General features: G+C 39.4%; 1 protein-coding gene across 4 annotated transcripts in view; it reads right to left on the reverse strand.

Annotated features, from left to right (window-relative positions):
- Positions 1-6,305: 6,305 nt before the first annotated feature.
- The window catches only part of LOC129780322 (signal-induced proliferation-associated 1-like protein 2), a 245,109-nt gene continuing 238,990 nt past the window's right edge, over positions 6,306-12,424 (reverse strand). For all 4 annotated transcript variants that reach the window (XM_055788450.1, XM_055788452.1, XM_055788453.1 and 1 more), the window contains one exon: positions 6,306-7,843. In XM_055788450.1, coding sequence (XP_055644425.1) covers positions 7,310-7,843 — 534 coding nt within the window. In that variant the 3' untranslated portion in view covers positions 6,306-7,309. The remainder of the gene's footprint in view (positions 7,844-12,424) is intronic.

Raw genomic sequence — 12,424 nt, forward strand, 5'->3', positions numbered from 1 at the left:
TTACACGAATGAAGTCACGACTTACGTCCAAACCTTTGAACCACGCTCTCGAAGAAACATTTGGAATAATTGAATATAACCACCGCCCAAGACTTCCAGTGTCCCAATCGGTTTGCCAACTCAAGAGGGAACTCTGACGCAGTAATTGGAAAAATTCATCGTATGAAATCTGTCTATCAAACATTTCGCCTTCCTGGGCACCCACCTTTGCGAGAGTGTCCGCTTTCTCATTGCCAGGAATTGAGCAATGAGAGGGGACCCATACAAAGGTTAACTTATAAGATCTTTCGATCAGTGCACTCATCTGCTGCCTCACTTTTGCGAGGAAATAAGATGGGTGCCTACTAGTTTTCATCGACTGGAGAGCCTCAAGCGAACTGAGACTATCCGAGAAAATGAAGTAATGGTCTGCAGGCTTGTTGGAGATCATCCCCAATGCGAAGTCGATTGCTGCCAGCTCAGCAACATAAACGGAACAAGGTTCCTGCAGTTTACGGAAGGCGCTCGAATTTTCATTGAAAACACCGAAGCCAGTGGATCCATTGAGGCGAGACCCATCAGTGAAGTATCTTTTCATGCAATTGACTTTTTGGTACTTTCGGTTAAAAATACGGGGAATGAAAGTTGGTCGAAGCTGATCTGAAATCCCAAGTATTGCTTGTTTCATCGACAGATCGTATTCAATTGAGGAACTGCTGATGGTGAAGTGAGCACGATCTGGAGTAAACGATGGAAGACAAATATCTGACGAAATATAGTGGTAATAAATTCTCATACATAAGATTGTATATTTAGATGAAGAATTTTTTCAAAGTTTTCAATCACAAGTGTGTTCGTGACACCGCATTTCACCAGTATTCTGAGAGAAAGTTCCCAGAATCGGTTCTGTAGAGGAGTTACTCCTGCCAGAACCTCGAGACTCATGTTATGCGTTGAGTGCATACAGCCGAGAGCTATACGCAGACAATGATATTGAATTCGTTCCAATTTTAGAAGGTGACTTTTAGCTGCTGAGAGAAAGCAGAAAGAGCCATACTCCAGAATAGATAGAATAGTTGTTTTATAAAGCGTTATGAGATCTCCCGGATGAGCTCCCCACCACGTGCCGCAAATCGAACGGAGAAAGTTGACCCTCTTTTGACATTTTTGCTTCAAATACGTAATGTGGGTATTCCAAGTGCATTTTGAATCAAACCAGACACCAAGGTACTTGAAGGTCAATGATTGGGTAATGCTTCTGCCCAAAAACTTGAGTTGCAGTTGGGCTGGGAACCGCTTTCGAGTAAACACTACCAGTTCTGTTTTCTGCGGCGAGAATTCGATCCCTAAGTTCCTTGCCCAGGAAGACAAGTTACCTAGGGAATTTTGCAATGGTCTTTGCAAGTTTTCGGCATGGGAACCTCTGACGGAAACCACACCATCATCTGCAAGTTGTCTTAGCGTGCATTGTTCTGCCAAACAACTGTCAATATCTTTCACATAAAAATTATAAAGAAGGGGGCTGAGACATGAGCCTTGGGGTAGACCCATATAACTATTTCTGGAAGTTGTCAGTTGTCCAAGGGTAAAGTTCATTCGCTTTTCTGACAACAAATTGTACAAGAAGTTATTCAAAATTCCAGGAAGTCCTCATCTGTCCAGATTGTCTGACAGAATTTCTATGGAAACCGAATCAAAAGCTCCCTTAATATCCAAGAATACTGAAGCCAGTTGCTCCTTGTGCGCAAAGGCCAGTTGAATATCCGTAGAAAGCAACGCTAGACAATCGTTTGTTCCTTTGCTCTTACGAAACCCAAATTGTGTACTTGATAGCAAATTATTTGTCTCGATCCATTGATCGAGTCTTCGAAGGATCATTTTCTCCAGCAATTTTCTAATGCACGAGAGCATAGCAATCGGACGGCATGAGTTATGGTCAGACGCTGGTTTGCCAGGTTTTTGAATTGCTATTACTTTGACCTGTCTCCATTCGGGTGGCACAATATTGTTTTCTAGTAGGGTATTGAATAAGTCTAGCAAGCGTCTTTTCGCGATATCGGGAAGATTTTTTAGAAGAACGAATTTAATCATATCGCTTCCGGGTGAAGAGTTGTTCGATGAAAGAAGAGCCATAGAAAATTCCAGCATTGAGAATGGTCTGTCCAGAGGTCCACCGCTTAGAGACGTTTCTCGAAGAATATGTTGGGCTGGAACTGAGTCTGGACAAACCTTTTTAGCGAAATCGAATATCCATCGGTTGGAGTATTCCTCACTCTCGTTAGTAGATGAGCGGTTACGCATGTTGCGAGCTACCCTCCACAAGGTACGTATTGAGGTTTCACGAGAAAGACCTTCAATGAAATTGCGCCAGTAACCGCGTTTTTTTGCTTTAATTAATTGTTTCAGCTGTATTTCAAGCTTCGAATATTCCTCGAAGTGTGTGGATGTTCCATGTCTACGAAAAGCTTTGAAAGCATCCGATTTTTTCAAATACAATTTTGTGCATTCGTCGTCCCAGCCAGGAGTGGCTGGTTTTCTTTTAAACGGAGCACTTGGAACTTTTCTTCTTTGTGCTTCCAATGAGCTTTTATACATCAAATCTACGAAAAATCGATATTCTTCCAATGGTGGAAGTATATCTATTGATTCGACACCAATTGTTACCGCCGTTGCAAATTTTTGCCAGTCGATGTTCCTTGTTAGAGCAAATGGAACTCGAGATGGTTCAGTGGATTGCGGGCTACACTTGATTGATATATTGATTGGCAAGTGATCGCTACCATGGGGATCATTGATGACCTTCCACTGACAATCTGATGATAGCGAGCTTGAGCAAAAAGATAGGTCGAGTCGACTTTCTCGAGCCGGAGGTTTTGGAATTCGTGTCGCTTCACCAGTGTTCAAGATAGTTAAATTGAAATCGTCACATAAATCGTAAAAAATAGCCGCTCTAGCGTCATCATAAGGATCACCCCACCCAGTACCATGGGAGTTCATGTCACCCAGTATTAGAACTGGGGATGAGAGAATCGAGACTAGATTCCAAAGTTGACTACGGCTAATGTTAGTATTTGGAGGAACGTATACTGAAGCTATGCAAAGTTCTTTATTCTTTGCCGTTATTTGACACGCGACAATTTCGACGTCTGATAGAGCTGGGAGAGGAATTTTATAGAAAGAGTAGCACTTTTTGATCCCCAAAAGTACTCCTCCATAAGAATCATTTCTATCCAGGCGAATAATGTTAAAATCGTGGAAGTTGAGTTCTGTATCAGAAGAAAGCCATGTTTCAGAAAGGGCGAATATATCACAGTCATAATTTTGAAGTAGAAATTTGAACGAGTCTAGTTTAGGCACTAGACTACGGCAGTTCCATTGTAGCACATTGATCATATCTCCTACTACGTTAGGTGAATTATCCATCGAAAGATATGATTGATGCAAGGAGGGGCCATGAAACAGTCAATTGCTTAAGATAAGACTTCAGAGATGGAAGCAAGGCAGAAATAAGGCTTCTAAGGGGGTCTTGAATATTGAGGGTGTTTAATATAAAGTCCACAATGTCCGAAAAAGCTATCAATCCTCGATTGGACGCGAATTTTCTATGAGAAGATCGAGGGGCAGCGTTTTTGTTTCTCTCTCTTCTGGGTAACGGCGTATAATCCTTACTGAAACCAGGAATTGGCTGAGAAGGAGTCTTCGGATTAGTTTTTTTACCATTATCCTTGGAATTAGACAGTCTTCTGAGGATCATTTTAGCTTTCTTACGGTGCATCATTGGTGAAGAGAGTTTTCTTTTTTGAGAATCATCCTTTGTCGAAGATTCTGGTGCAGCCGTAGTGTGATCCTCATCAGAATCAGAGTCCAATTCTTGAGTTGACAAAACCGAAAATTGGTTTTCATCATGAGCGGCTGATGCGGCCTTGAGCATTTCAGCATAAGTCCGCTTGGAGCGTCCTGTGATAGAACGCTTCACTTTATCGGAGTGCTGTTTGTACTTTGGGCACTCCTGTAGTGCGTGAGGATTCTCGCCACAGTGGATACATTTTTCCAATGTTTGTGTACAAGAATCCTCACTGTGTTTTTCACCACATTTACCGCAGCGGAACTTGTTGCCGCAATGGCTGGAAGAATGTCCCAAAATTTTACAGATGGTGCAATTATAGACCCGCGGTACAAACAAGCGCACCGGAAAAAAACACTATCTACTTTCACATAGTTCGGGAGAACACAACCAGCGAAAGTCACCCGAAACGAGTGTGAAGGCTTATAGATCTTTTTGGTTGTCTTCCAAAGATGCTGCATGTAGTTGCCTAACATCCAGAATCTTCACAAGCTCACCAATTAGGGAGTTTTTAAAACAACCCGATGCTTTTTTCAATTCTTCAACACTCAGACTCGCATCGGAGACTACGCCTTCTATCTCCACATCTCGAGAAGGGATGTAAATGTGGTACTCCCTGTTGAAAATCTCGTGGTCAACAATCTTGTTCGCCACATCAAAAGTCGGTGCTTCTACACGCAGTTTGTCCGGTCTCTCTTTACGTATCAAGACATCCGGATACTTACGCAGCAAATCTCTTGAAATGTCAAGAGTTCTCAACGATTTCTCCTTGGGCCGAAAGAAAACAACCCATGGTGCCTTTGAGGACTGTTGGTAATAGCGCGTCCGCGCAACAATATCATCAGCAGACGCCATAACGGTTGCGCAACCGTCTATGAAAAACAAAAAAAAACTTTCTCACACACACGCACACACACACACACGCGCGCGCAAAAACTCAACTTAAAACTAACTTAGACTTAAAATTAACGTAAACTAAAAAAATATTTCAAAACTAAAATTGCTTTCCAAAAAAAAATTCTTCAAAAAAAAAAATATTAATTATAAGTGTCCGAACAACCTTGAACACCCCTATTTAGAGAGCGATACAAAGCCGCGCGCTACAAGGTAAACACTATAGCGCGACGGCAAAATCTATTGTTGTACTTCTCTGTTTTGTTGACGGCGTTCAGTGGAACGAATGAACAGGCCACCGATCCGGGCTTCCCAGAGAGGCGCGTCCTGTTGCTTTTGGTGCAGTTCACTTGCGATGAAAGCAGAAAAAAACCAACTAAAAACCACTTTAGAAGAAGGAAAAAAACAGCTTCGATTTATTACTAACAGAGCACGAACAATAGACGTCCGGCTCTTACAATTGATCGATGAGGAATGGTTTATCTTGTTTACTATAGGTCAGATGTCGTGTAACTATGACGAGCAATCGAAATAGAGTTGTTCCCAGTTGGGTAATTGTTTGAAAAATGGAGGTGCTCCGTCAAATATTTTTGCTATAAAAGTGCTCTGCCATAAAAAAAAATCTGAAAACCCCTGACTTAGAGGATTAAAATTCTTGGTTGTTGTAGGTTTATCTACATACAGCAGAAATCAGGGTCACAGCGTACAGAAAAAAGCATGAAAAGCATGAAATAGAGAACTTTGCGTCAGTTTTTCTTTTGCAATTCTAGGCTTTTTTGAAGAAAAATGATAAAATATTTGTAGTTGAAACTTGGAAGTAACAATCAAACAAAGAAGCTTTAGGAAAATCGAGATTTTTCGTGATTTTTGAGAAGCCGTAACTTCGTGTTGAATGAGTATCTGGAGGAAAAATATACATCATTTTAAAGCTCACATGAAGCATATAAATCGTATTAATCAAAATTAAAACTGGGGGGTCTCCGTAGCCACATTGGTTGCGCGTTCGCTTAGTAAGCGATCTATCGTGAGTTCAAAACTCAGGACCCTCATTGACCATCTTTGTGTTGTTACAGAATAGCTACGTCCACGCAACAATCATCAGCGATGGAGATCGATCCACGGTCGAAATAAGATCGATTCATCCATACAACTGCTCTGCTCTGCCAGACACATCGGGCTACTGTTCTATAAATAACTCAACAATGATCAAGCAACTGTCTCCGCTGTCCGGTGGTCCAACTGGATAATGGTAGAACAGAAAGAATGCTCTTACGCCTAAATGGCTACTGTGTGAATGTACCATATGTAATGGTATAGAAGGAATACTGGCGAATGGCAACTGTGTAATGTGCTAATTATAGATATGATAACCATGTGACATGTACACGATTAAAATTCGGCTCTGTTACAGCTAGATTGCTAATGAGCCTTAAATAAATAAATGGGATAAAAAAAAAATTAAAACTGGGGATCAATATATCAAAGTTGTAATTGTGAATTAAAATTTGAACGAGCCTAGGCGCTAGGCCTGGTTCCGGACACAGGCCGATTATTGTGTATGGCTTTCTTTCCAAGTCAGGGGAAACTGTTCAATGTTTAACGTATATTTTCATGTTTCAATAAGTGATTCAGTGTTGCTTGATTTGTATTGTGAACTTGTGTGTATATATGTATGTATATATAAATGTATATAATAACTTCGTTTGCTACATTCCAACACGTGATTATATCTGGATTAACCTGTATGCGGTTCTGTGTTGATTGCATGTTTTGTTCTTTCACTTCAACCGTTCATCGTTTGAATTGTTTATCAAACACAACAGGATAAGTTTTTAAGTCCTAACTTAAATGTAACTAAATCTAACCAGGTCATAACTATAATGATTTTCAAGCATTTAAGTATCTTAGAAGAGTTAAAATAATATTTTCAATGAGAGGATGTAGCGAGAGAAAAAAAAATGAAAGGACAGTTCCGTAACTGTTTCGATGGAATTTAACAACGACCTTACCTAGTAATAATAGCAACTAATAATACACATTTAATTAAACTTAGAAACTAACAGATTTACAAGCGAACTCTCTACTATAGATTTTATTTGGTATGTTTCCACTCTGTGTAAGTTCGATTCCTACAAAGTATTACGTTTGAACTACTACTGTCGATAGAAGATGTCTTAAATTCGTCTACATACTTTTAAATGTGATTCTTCGTAGAATTCGCAAAAAACGGGGTGTATAAATATGTAATCCGATCTAACGATCCAGTGAGACTGGAGTGTATATTGGCATATTTAATATTGGTGTTTGCATGTTGCTTAATGTTGTTTTAATTACGATTTATATTCACTTACTAAATATATTTTTGGTCGCTTAAGAGATACAAAACTTATCGATTACTATTCTTCGTTTGTGATTAAAAAGAAAGGCTTCCTTCGTCAGTTTGATCGCATTTGGAAAAAAAAACAATTGGAATATGCATTGTTAACAAGATATGGGTGCGATGATTGCTTCTATCGTTGAGAGGTGAATAACTTTGGAAGACGCTATTGGGGCTAAGCACGCTTAGGGACCTGTGTTTTAGATATGATTTTGTTAAGATTGCCGATCGATGGTTTGGAAGAACCACTCGGTGAATCTTCTCAGCTGCTGCACAGCCGCTTGGCTTTCGTCCTGCAGACGTCGGTTTTCTTCGGTCAATCGTCGTACAGCGTGCTCGAGGGAACGTCGCCGGCGCTGCTCTCGCAGGACACGATCCGACAGTTGGGTCACCTGGGTCTGGAGCTCCGGCAGGCTGGAACTATTCTGCATAGTAGTAGCTAGCTGAGCGCTGTTTGCCGTGCTTCCACTACCGGTTGACACAGGTGAAACCGAGCTTGGTGTGGTCGAAAGGTCGGAGAGGGTTGGCGTTCCATTGCCGTTTTGGTGGGTTGGAAGATGGTGGAAATGTTGCTGTTGTTGATGTTGTTGTTGTTGTTGATGATGATTATGTTGTTGTTGTTGCTGGTGTTGCTGATGCTGTTGCAAGAGATGTTGCTGCTGTTGCACCACTCCATTCAAGACTTGATTTATGTCATCGTAGTAGACATTCGCTTGTGGGTGTGACGATTTTGAAGCAGATTCGGTGAGCTGGAAAAACATGAACGAAAACGATAGATTAGTCTATTTGGTATGGTCTAACGAGTTTCATTTTCAAATTAGCTGACCCGGTGAACTTCGTTCCGCCCATAAGAGATATTTTAATTTAGATAATTTCGAAAACTCACGTTTCCACCGAATGCAATCGGATTCAATACTTTCCCTTTGATTTTTATAACCCTATTCTTTATATTTTTTGATAATTATTCATATTCGATGATCCGTTCTTTAGTTAAATCGTGATGAACGGACACCAAATCATTTTTATCTTTATAGATTGAACTGTTAATTTAACAAACAAATTCCAATTCACTATTATATACAGGTCCTTTCTTTGACTCATATGAAATATCATGAGAGAAAATTGAATTACCATTTATAGTAAAAGTGTAACTAGTGTATGACCACCAGGGCTCTGCATAGTCATAGTCAACTGTAGAGAGTCAGCTGACTATCTGACTGACTATATCCGTCTTCAGTTAGTAATGATTTTTGGCTTCTTCACGCAGTTTCTCCGCCAAAACGACTAAACAGTCAGTCGGGCGTTTAGTCCCTATCTCGCTCTACCGACTCGACTATATCATTTCATTCTTCCCAGTGAAATTGTCCTCATTGCATTTTGAAGTGACTTACCCCAAAAAGAATTTGTTCCTCTCTTTCTCTCTCCCATGGACGTGTGCATGCATCGATGTTTGAGTTCATCGTGGTTTGACATACGCTACAGGTGAGCTAGAATCTTTTGTAGTCTACGCTAGTCAATTCATTTTCTAGTTAAGTCAATTTTTAATGCCGGAGACTGCCGAAACAGTTCTAGTCGAAGCGAAGCTACTGAGAATTGACGAATTTACGCAAAGCTTAATCAGCTTATGCGACACCTACATTAGAGCTCAGAACTACAAAAGTGATGATGTTTGTTTATTGTGCGCACTTAAAAGCGCGATTCGGTCGTGATTATTTTCATTAATTTCTATTTAAGATCATTTTAGCCATTTAATATCATCAGTAAATGGTAAGAAAATTCTATTTTTGTCTATTTAAAATGGTCTCAACACCCGATTGGACCAAAGTCATAGATAATCTTCGAAATGTTTATGTTTGATAGTGAATATAGGTTATGAGCACTAACTTTCGGACATTTTTCAGAAGCTCAAACTGTGAATAATGACGATGAAAACGATATCATATCAAGTTGATTAATATCATTGATTATGCAGGGGCTTCCTTTCGGCCGATACGAGAAGGATCTACAATATTTGAAGCGCAACAAATGCCACCCATCATTTGCCTAGTGACAAAATTTAAATTATAACACTTGTACCGAATCATTCGTCATATGTTATGAATGAAACAGTGTAAAATGATAATTTTCTAACCTTTTCAACGAAGAAAGAATACTTGAATCCGGGAAATTTGCAGAAAATTTCTGATTTTTCAAAACAAATCAAACTAATTTCATACCAAAAAAACAAAACATCATCATTTTACTCGCTGCGCCATCTAGTTGCAATTCTAACGTATATTCGTCTATTGACAAATTTACGCAAAGCTGAATCAGCTCATGCGACATCTACATTAGAACTCAGAACCACAAAAGTGAGGGTGTTTGTTTATTTTACGCACTGAAAAGCAAGATTCGATGGTGATTATTCCAAGCCCCGGGCAAGGGGATATGATCCGCGAGTCAAGATGTGCTACAAATTTAGCTGTCATTGCCAAACCTATCAAATTACTCGGCGAACTCAAGGCAAATCTATGGAACAAGGTGCGCCCATTCGCTAACTAAAAAAAGAATTGTTTTTTGAAAAAAAAATTTATGTGAAATGTAATGATCATGATGATCACAAGGGTCTGAATGATAATATAAAACGTAGAACCCTAGGTTGATCACTTGAAATGTAGTATTATATTATAATGTAAACCAACTTAAGAAATTGAAAGAATTTAAGTGAAATAAGACAATAAATGAAACGCTTGCAGCGTAAAACGTAATGAATATAATGAATATAGCAATGAGTATTTCATAAAGTATCAGTATATTCCACAAATTGTGCTCAATCGTCTTAATTTACTTTTGTGTATTTTTTAAATGGCTGCAGAAAACCACTTCACGTTTTGACCCACCTGGTAGTATGTTAAGTGCCTTGTTTTACACCAGCTTGAGAGTTTGGCAGTTCTCGCGAGTGACAGTGGTCGCAAATTGCATTTGCGACCCGGACATGTTTGACGCTGTCAAATCCTATGTGCTAGTATACGGATGCCCTCAGGCTGGATTATTCATTTTATTTCAATTTAGATTCATTTCAGCCATTGAATGTCGTCAGTATATGGTAAGAAAGTTGGAGTTTTGTATATTTACGATGGTTTCAACACGCGATTTGACCAAAGTCATAGATAATCTTCGAAAATTTTAAGTTTGATAATGCATACCGGTTATTGATACTATGGATAATTGCGATGAAATCGATATCATATCAAATTGGCTGATATCATTGATTATGTAGGGGTCGATACGAGAAGGATTTGCAGTATTTTTAGCGCAAAACACCCTATTCATCGTTTACTTAGTTGAAAAAAATTAAAGTTACAATACTTTCAACATGCCATTCCTTGTAATATACATAGCACATTGTAAAATGATGATTTTCTAACCTTTTCAGCGAGGAAAGAATACATGAAACCGGGAAATTTGAAGATAAATTCTGATTTTTCTAGAAAATTTGAACGAATTTCATACCAGAAAAACAAAACATCCTCATTTTACTCGCTGCGCCATCTGGTTGTAAATCCAACGTAAATTCGTCAATTGGCGATCTAACGTACAAATCTACACCTAGGCGGCGCTGCGGTGAAAGTGATGATGGTTTTAAATTTTGCCATGTGAGCTTATGGAAGGTTTGTAGTTCTTTCCATAAATTACAATGTTATAATCATAAAATATTATTTGATTGCGATGAGTTTTCAAGAAATTTAATTCTGCGCATTTTTATATATTAGGCTGTCAAAAAAGTCCTGCGGTATTTTTTTTAAATTTTCATTTGTTCATAAAATTAGTTACAATCATCTGTTTTAAGTCAAATATGCGTCGTTTTGTTCGATGACTTGTTCCCAACGAGATGCCAACTTCATAATACCCCTGTTATAGAAGCTCGCTTCCTTATTGGCCTCTTCTTCATGAGTGCTACCTTCAAGCCGTCCAGTTGTTGGCAGTACAGGTCCGAATTGAGCGTTTGGCTATAGGGAAGCAGCTCATAATAGATTATTCCTTGACAATCCCACCAAACACACAGCAGAACCTTCCTGGCCGTTAATGAGGGCTTGGCCACCGTCTGAGCTGCTTCAGCCGGCTTCGACCACGACCGTTTGCGCTTCACGTTGTCGTAAGTGACCCACTTTTCATCGCCAGTCACCATCCGCTTCAGAAACGGGTCGATTTTGTTGCGATTCAGCAGCGATTCACATGCGTCGATACGGTTAAAGATATTTTTTGCGTCAACGTGTGTGGCACCCATACATCGAGCTTCTTTGTGAATCCAAGCTTCTTCAAATTCAAAGTTAATAACGGTTTGATGACTCATCCCCAGCTCTTGGCCGATGCTACGGCTGCTACTATGCCGGACTTTCTCTGCTAATTCAGCGATTTTGTCGCAATTTTCGACACTACACCAGAACCAGAACGAAAACGTTGAAACCATCGTTGTGCGGTGGAAATGGAAACTGTATCGGGTCCATAAACTGCACAAATTTTATTGGCAGTTTCAGATGCATTTTTGCCTTTGTCATAGTAGTACTGTAAAATATGTCGGATTTTCTCTTTATTTTGCTCCATATTTGCGACACTATAACTCACGAACGACTTAACCAAACAAAACACAGTCAAGGACTATATTATAGCGCGCAAAAATACCTTTCCAAAGAGCTATAGTATGACTCGATACAATGAATACAATTAGAACTACGCGCTTACAACGACACCTCGCGGAAATACCGCAGGACTTTTTTGACAGCCTAATATAACATGTTATTTTCTTATCTCTTTCAGTAGTGAAAATTATATAGATATTGACAATGGTTGAATCAAAGACGGAAATTCGAGGGCACCATCAAAAACAAGTAGGGAAATGCATGGTTCTTGCATGTGAGAACTACCTTGGAAAGTCCGGAAGTAAAACATACGTGATTTGTTTTTCAGTTTTAGGTTACATTATCATTATTTTCTTAGCTCAAAAACACAATCCAGATGTCTCACCGATCATTCACGTTTTGCGTTATACCAGGGACAGACATACAGCTGTACTAACGCTGTACGTGTACGTGTACGTGTACAGACATACTTTGGTTGTTCATTGTACCGCATGTCAAACTGACAATAAGGAATTCAACTAATTTTCACCACATATTTCAATGAAAAAGATTTTTATTTAGCGTCTAAACTACCAAACATAACAAACAAGTCTCCAATCTGAGTTATTCTCTCAAGAGAAAGTCAATGAAACGAATTTTGCCAAGTGTTTGGTTTGTTCATGCTACCCACCACTAACCGTCTATGGCCCTGCGCACAGTACAACTGTAGCC

This window comes from Toxorhynchites rutilus, chromosome 3 (genome assembly GCF_029784135.1).
Source record: "Toxorhynchites rutilus septentrionalis strain SRP chromosome 3, ASM2978413v1, whole genome shotgun sequence".
Lineage (NCBI taxonomy): Eukaryota > Metazoa > Arthropoda > Insecta > Diptera > Culicidae > Toxorhynchites > Toxorhynchites rutilus.